The following is a 6,991-nucleotide window of genomic DNA, read 5'->3' on the forward strand; positions in this document are numbered from 1 at the left end:
TTCACAGATTTTGTCATCTTGCGTCGTCAAAGGTGTAGACCAAATTGGACCTACTGCCCCCTTATATATTATAGATTTCTTTGCTGGAAAGTTACCAGGGTGCTTATCTGCTTGACCCTAGAAGACGTGAACCCTGGACATGGCAATGTGTAATATGTGTATTTTTTTCATTGTGTGAAATAGGAATTGACCTTTACACACTGATTGAGCCGTAGTGAAGCAAAAAATTTCACAAGCCGATAAAATAACTTTGTTGTTGACATGTTTGTCAAATGCAGCACTTTGCTACCTTCAGACCGACTAAGGCGCGCCACCTGCGAGTTCCGAGATGTTGAATCAGCTGACCTGACAGGCACCATCCTCAGATCACATGATCAAGCGCTCTGTGCCATCATAAATGCACTGGTCTATCACAGCAAAATGACAAACTCAAAGTGACCATCCTTGCTTCGAGAAAATTACGATTTTCGAAATATAGCACTAGTCATATCGTGAAAATATAGTAAGTATATTCTAAAACGCATGATAACAAAAGCAATATCCTGCATCTTTTTTTAAGGTAAGTCGCCTTGCTTGAGCCTGAGGTCTCAAAAACAAGCTAAGTTAGCTTGCTCGTTGAATTAATTAGCAAGAGATGTGTTGTTGCCAGAGTAGTCATGCAGTGAGTCTTTATTTTTTGTCTTGTCAGGGGTTGGTGCTTGCATTGTTAGCGCACTTGCTACTAGTATCTCCCTCCCAAGCTATCTGTAAGTTAGCCTATACTGTGTACAGTAAACCTAGCTAGCTCAGTCCCTTGCTGTTTTCCGTAGGCTAATAGGTACGTTCTTTTACAACGACACAATGCCTTTCAGTGATACATTCATAGACACAGACAAAATGTCATGCATTCAGTAGGCTAACATTTCCGTGTGCTAGCCTATCTTTGTTCATAAACTCTGTTTAAAACCCTTCCCCACAAAGTGCCTGTCCCTGCAATGCTGGTGTGGGGAAATCATTTGGGAAGTGTTCCAGCTACCTCTTAGTCAAGAAAAGTTATAAATTAACACATACATTATGTTGTATTCAATGACGCGTTCACTCTTGATATATTTAGTAGTTTACTATCCTTCACAACAAGTGCGGCACAGGTGCAAATGTAATTTGCTCTAACATCAGTGCTAAATAAGCCATACATATTTTGTGTAGATGTGGGAAATGCTTCCTCCATTAAGTCCTACTTGTCTTTGTACTTTTCAGAGGTTGGAAGAGAGGCGAAATCCAACCCGAGACCCAACAATGACGTCTAATCCTAATTACCAAGAAGAGGGTATACTAATTGTGTTACCTTGACATAATATGTCAATATCATGTAGTTAGGAATGAAGAGGACCACAATTCAGCATTACATAGGATGACTAGAACTAGATATTTAACTAATCACTCATGGTGTACACAATTTGGTATATGATTTTCTTCCTGCTTAAAGAACATTTGTTACAGCCTGACATCTCAAATGACAGGGGGTCAATACCCCATAATCTGTAGGTTGATGAGGGGAAAAAATATCCATTCTAGATTAATGTGTCTGAATTCTTTCCAACGCATGGTAAATTTATTTTTAATTTCAGGCCCAGTTTTACCCAACATAGCAAACAGCCCATCAGAGGATGCTGCTCTGTGTCCCGCTCCTGCTGCTCATAGTCCAGCAAGTGCTCAAAACCAGTACCAACGGATAGGAGGAGAGTCAGGGACTTCGTAAGGATGATCCTTGTTGCAGTGATTGTGATATGGTTATACATTCGGATGTTATTCCATGTGAAATGGTGTATGAGGTTGTGCAGGGAGTTTCTTGTAATAGAATATTTGCATTGCAGGTTCTTCCAAACTCTGATCCACTTACTGAAAGGAAACATTGGAACAGGGTTGCTTGGTTTGCCGTTGGCTGTGAAGAACGCAGGGCTTGTGGTAAGCATACTGTCGTTTTAGAAGATGGCTGTTTTTCTTGATTACGCATCTCAACGACAGAAAATGCAAACATGGCAGCTTGGATCATTTTCTTGTCTCCTCGTGTGTTTTGCATGGACTACGCACTGTTTCACAGTGTCGATGCAGCAGGTTATTTGATAGTTGAGAGGCAGGGTCGGAAGTAGTGTTGTGCGCACGGTGGAGTTTTCATTTTTACTAACCTTGTCATCAATTTGTGCTTGAAGTTGTTTGTGTGTGTGTACACAATTAATACAAAGCTATACCTATTATAAGAACAAATTCACCAAAAAATTATTTACACATTTACAAAAAGAAATATTTAGACCTCTGCATTTTTTTGTTTTGACATATGTGGGTTGCGTAATCAAGAAAGCCCCTGATGCTGTTATTGTAGACGTGAAGCTAGACATGCTCTGAAATGACCACTACAGCCATTTTTCCTTCACAGTTGGGCCCGTTGAGCCTTTTTGTTATGGGCATTATTGCAGTCCACTGTATGAACCTGCTAGTCAGATGTTCCCATCATCTCAGTTCCAAGTGAGTATCTTGAGCTGTGTTGAAATGCAATGTGTTGTGTTCCACACATTGTTATCGATAAGATTGTAGTAGATGTTGCATGCGTGCCTGTAATATGAGGATCACTGCAGAACCTCTGTGTTCAAGCCTGGACTTCAAATGCATTGAAACTATTTTGGATTTGGGTCAGATGGTAAAAGTTCTTTCCCTTTTGCTTTTATAATTGTTCCCGATTGTCTCTTATCTAAGTTTGAACATAATATGTAATTAAAACGCTGACATGCTTCTGCAACAATATACAGTTAATGATCTACAATTGAGACACCAGAAACATTGGCACTGGGATAGTAATACAATAAAACAATTTACAGAGGTACAATACTACCACATTTACAAGACAACCAGCATGATGATATTATGGTTATTATAGGATATTTGTTGTCATTGCAGGATGAACAAACCGTTCTTGAACTATGGAGACGCTGTGGAGTATGGGATGGAAAATGTCTCCTGGTTAAGAAGACACTCTTTATGGGGCAGGTAAACAGCCCATAGAACAACAACGTGACCTGATCTTTAGTCATATCATATATATTGCAGACCTCACTTGGTAATGCAATGGCTATTTGTGACATGTGACATTTTTGACTGTCCTCTCTTCTAGGCGGCTAGTGAACCTGTTCCTTATCATAACTCAGCTTGGATTCTGCTGTGTTTACTTTGTCTTCCTCAGTGACAATGTGAAGCAGGTGACCGACGGAGAACACACATTCACCCTCTCCCACATCAACTTCTCTGTAAAAGAGAGTCAGTTGAGATCTCCTTACAAAATATAACACAATCCCCAATTGTTATGATTGTTACAAGATTCCTCTGATGTTCCACATCTCTGTGCACTTATCTATAGTCCCAAAGAACACCACTCAATGGCAAGTGTGTCTGAACTATTATTTCTCCCAGGTTGTAGAGGCTGCTAATGGGACAACCATGAACTGCAATACCAACCAGACAGCAGTGATTGTTCCTAGCTTCGATTCTCGTCTCTACATGCTCTGCTTCCTGCCTGCTTTCATCTTGCTGGTTTTCGTCCGTAATCTCACGTACTTGGCCCCATTTTCCTTCATAGCCAACGTGACCATGTGTGCCAGCTTGGTGTTCATCTACTTCTACTCCTTCACGGTAGGGATGCAGACACGTGCGCCCACGCAGAAATGCACACAGCCACAACAACCTTTTGTTTCTGACTGACATTAGACTTGATAATGCTTTGGTATATTTGTCACAATCGGTGGTTCCAGATGGTGCGGTAAAATACAAAGTAACCCTATATACTACAAAACATTCATTGCGCTGAGAAGAAAAATGCTACTTTTGATTTGTGGCCTAAAAAAAACTTCTTTGCACAAAACCAAGTTTCCTTCCTATGAATTTCACTATGGTGTTGTTCTGTTGTCTGCTTTTCATTTAGGTATGTATTTATTTAAATGTGTTTGTTTTACTTTTCTAGAATATCAAATACCCAATCAATCTGCCCTTAGTGGGGAAAGCCAACGACTATCCGCTTTTCTTTGGAACGGCCATATTCGCTTTTGAAGGGATTGGAGTGGTAATTTCACACTTGCACAGAAACACATGAACAATATCGCCTCCCTGTCCTTCATTACATTAAAGTAGGGCAACCAGTTCAATTATTGTGCAATTTAAATATGTTATTTTCAGACACCTGTCCAAGTTAACATTTTGTCCATATTTAATTCCTTTCAATCAACATTTTTGAATAAATTACTTTTCTTTCACCTGTTTGTAATTGAGTACAATTTAGGAAACCTATGAAATTGTCCTGACATTGTGTTGTTGAAATCCCCAGGTGCTTCCTTTAGAGAACAAGATGCAGAATCCCCAGAGTTTCAACAAGGTTCTCTACATAGGAATGGCAATGGTCACCACCTTCTACATCTCTTTAGGCACTGTCGGCTTCATCTGTTTTGGAGAGGGGATAGGGGGCAGCATCACTCTTAACCTACCCAACTGTTGGTGAGGATTACTTATACACACCATGTGTCCTGTATTGACAATTGTGAAAAGATATGTTACCCTTCGCTTTTCCTAATGGGGTTATGTTTTATTTTGATGATCTTGCAGGATGTACCAGATTGTGAAGCTACTCTATTGTTTTGGCATCTTCATCACCTTCGCGCTGCAGTTCTATGTTCCTGCAGAAATCCTTATTCCTCTGGCAGTGGCTCGAGTCACAGAGAGATGGAATCTGCCCGTCGACTTATTCATACGCACCGCTCTCGTTATATTTACCTGTAAGCTCTACTTTTGTACCTCTTGTATTCAGTGTGTTCTCTGATTGGATTGGATACAGTCTGTTGCTCGTATTGGTAAGCTTGTTAGTGCTATTTTAGAGAGAAAGTTATTGTGGACCAAAACATTTACCAACTGAACCACCTTCTCTGCATAAACCCTTTATAAAAACATTATGGTCACCCACAGCTGGTAGGGTCTCGGTCCACTTTCCATCTTTGAATAAGGAGTTGTTAGACAAAAACAACAATTGCATTATTGACCATGAGATTCTACACCCATCCACCAAGCTTTTTCACTCAATAGATTTTAAGGTTGAGGCATGTCCTAGTATTGACCACAGCTTAGAAAAGGATGTCTTTCATATCTCTGTCCTACCCACTCCCATTTTAGGTCTCTTGGCCATTCTGATCCCTGAGCTGGACCTCGTCATCTCATTGGTGGGCTCAGTGAGCAGCAGTTTCCTGGCTCTCATCTTCCCTCCCATCCTTCAGGTCCTAACATTCCACAACGAAGGCCTGTCACAATGGTCGAAACTGAAGAACCTCGTCATCAGCATGTTAGGTCTGGTGGGCTTTGTCGCAGGGACCTACGTATCTGTCGAACAGATCATTCAACGTCGTGGGAAACACAACTATCTTTCAGATCCAATGATCCATTGATACCTTTACTAAGATGTATTGGATTCTCTAGGGATTACTCTTTAGCTGTTCCAAACAGTGATTGATTACATGCTGTTGTAAGCAATGTTTGTTTGTAGGTGATCGTCCTAGTGGTACTTTATAATTGATTTACTGTGTATTGCAGCATTGCAGGAAACTTCTTTTAAGCGTTGCATTGCACATTATCGTTGCCATAGACACGTGTGCTGGTCAGAGTTTCGAGCGCACCGCACTTTAGGAAGAAGGTACCGATGGCACAGCGTTTTCAGAGACTTTTTTTGCAACCGTTGCAAAAGGGGAAGAAAACATGCCGTGTGATGGCCTTATTCTGTGTCACGTGCCTGATTGCTTTATTTTTTATTATTATGAGTAGCCAATAGGATATGGAATATATCCTGTACTCTGTAAATTTGAATTTAAATTGCATTGGTCTTTGCTACATCTATAGAATGTATACCAAACACTGTACATCAAGGGACTGTAATTACACTTGAACAGTAAATATTTATTTTCTCTTTTTAAGTTCAGAAATGCATACATTTACAGTAGTCAAAACAACCAGATCCATTATGTTGCTGATGGCTGCTGTATTTCACAAAATGGTGGTAGGTTGTTGAGGTTTAACTATAAAGAAAGTCTGAGGACAGAAAGGGGAACATGGGTATAGTTACCAGTCACACACTTTCTGTCACAGACACAGAATTACATTTTACAACAAAGATTGTGTGTCTTACAGTAGATGTCCCTTTTTTCACACAAAAGGGTTTTAGGTTGTGTTTGTTTCATGTTTCAATTGTGGACCATGTGGGGGCAAATAGCTGTTGGCACTAGCCACCATTATTGTTCACTAACAATTAGTCTATAGATGAAATGGGTCAGTGATGACCGTGATGCAGTGAATCTTCAAATCTGATTCACCTTAAGTTACAATTTAAATATGAATGAAAAACAATCTTGTTATTAAAACGTATAAACTTGTGCAACATTGTATGTTTTCTATACTGTAACATTGTATGTATTGTAAACGTGTTGTATGTTTACGTAATTGCCAATCCAGCCAAATAAAATACTCATGGACAAACATCTACTATGGAAATGTATTTCAGAATTTTCTACTGAATAGTGTGAGCTAGATGAAATTGTTCTGGTAAATTCCTCAATTGATGGAGGGGTATTGCGGCCCATTCCTCAAGTGGCTAAAAATAAACTTTTTACACAGTTGGTTACTAATATAAGATATTAAACAACTGTATAACATTCTCACAAAGACAACCACAATATGGGTATTTACTGACATTACAAAAATACATCTGAAATTCACGTGAACTATATGATGTAGTGGAGTCGGGCTGGTAATCCGAAGGTTGCCAGTTCGATTCCCGGTCATGGAAACTGACGTTGTGTCCTTGGGCAAGGCACTTCACCCTACTTGCCTCGGGGGGAATGTCCCTGTACTTACTGTAAGTCGCTCTGGATAAGAGCGTCTGCTAAAATGACTAAAATGATGTCATACACACTTACAACACAGGAACTCTCAC

General features: G+C 39.9%; 1 protein-coding gene across 1 annotated transcript; it reads left to right on the plus strand.

The window, feature by feature from the left end:
- Window positions 1-420: 420 nt before the first annotated feature.
- On the plus strand, window positions 421-6,603 carry slc36a1 (solute carrier family 36 member 1). Its single transcript, XM_067247211.1, has 12 exons — window positions 421-559; window positions 1,237-1,306; window positions 1,608-1,734; window positions 1,854-1,944; window positions 2,414-2,502; window positions 2,932-3,021; window positions 3,146-3,230; window positions 3,442-3,660; window positions 3,989-4,087; window positions 4,349-4,515; window positions 4,624-4,793; window positions 5,185-6,603. The coding sequence occupies exons 2-12, from the start codon at window positions 1,276-1,278 to the stop codon at window positions 5,451-5,453; spliced, it is 1,437 nt and encodes a 478-aa protein (XP_067103312.1). The 5' UTR covers window positions 421-559; window positions 1,237-1,275; the 3' UTR covers window positions 5,454-6,603.
- The last annotated feature ends 388 nt before the right edge of the window (window positions 6,604-6,991 follow it).

This window comes from Osmerus mordax, chromosome 12 (assembly GCF_038355195.1).
Source record: "Osmerus mordax isolate fOsmMor3 chromosome 12, fOsmMor3.pri, whole genome shotgun sequence".
NCBI lineage: Eukaryota > Metazoa > Chordata > Actinopteri > Osmeriformes > Osmeridae > Osmerus > Osmerus mordax.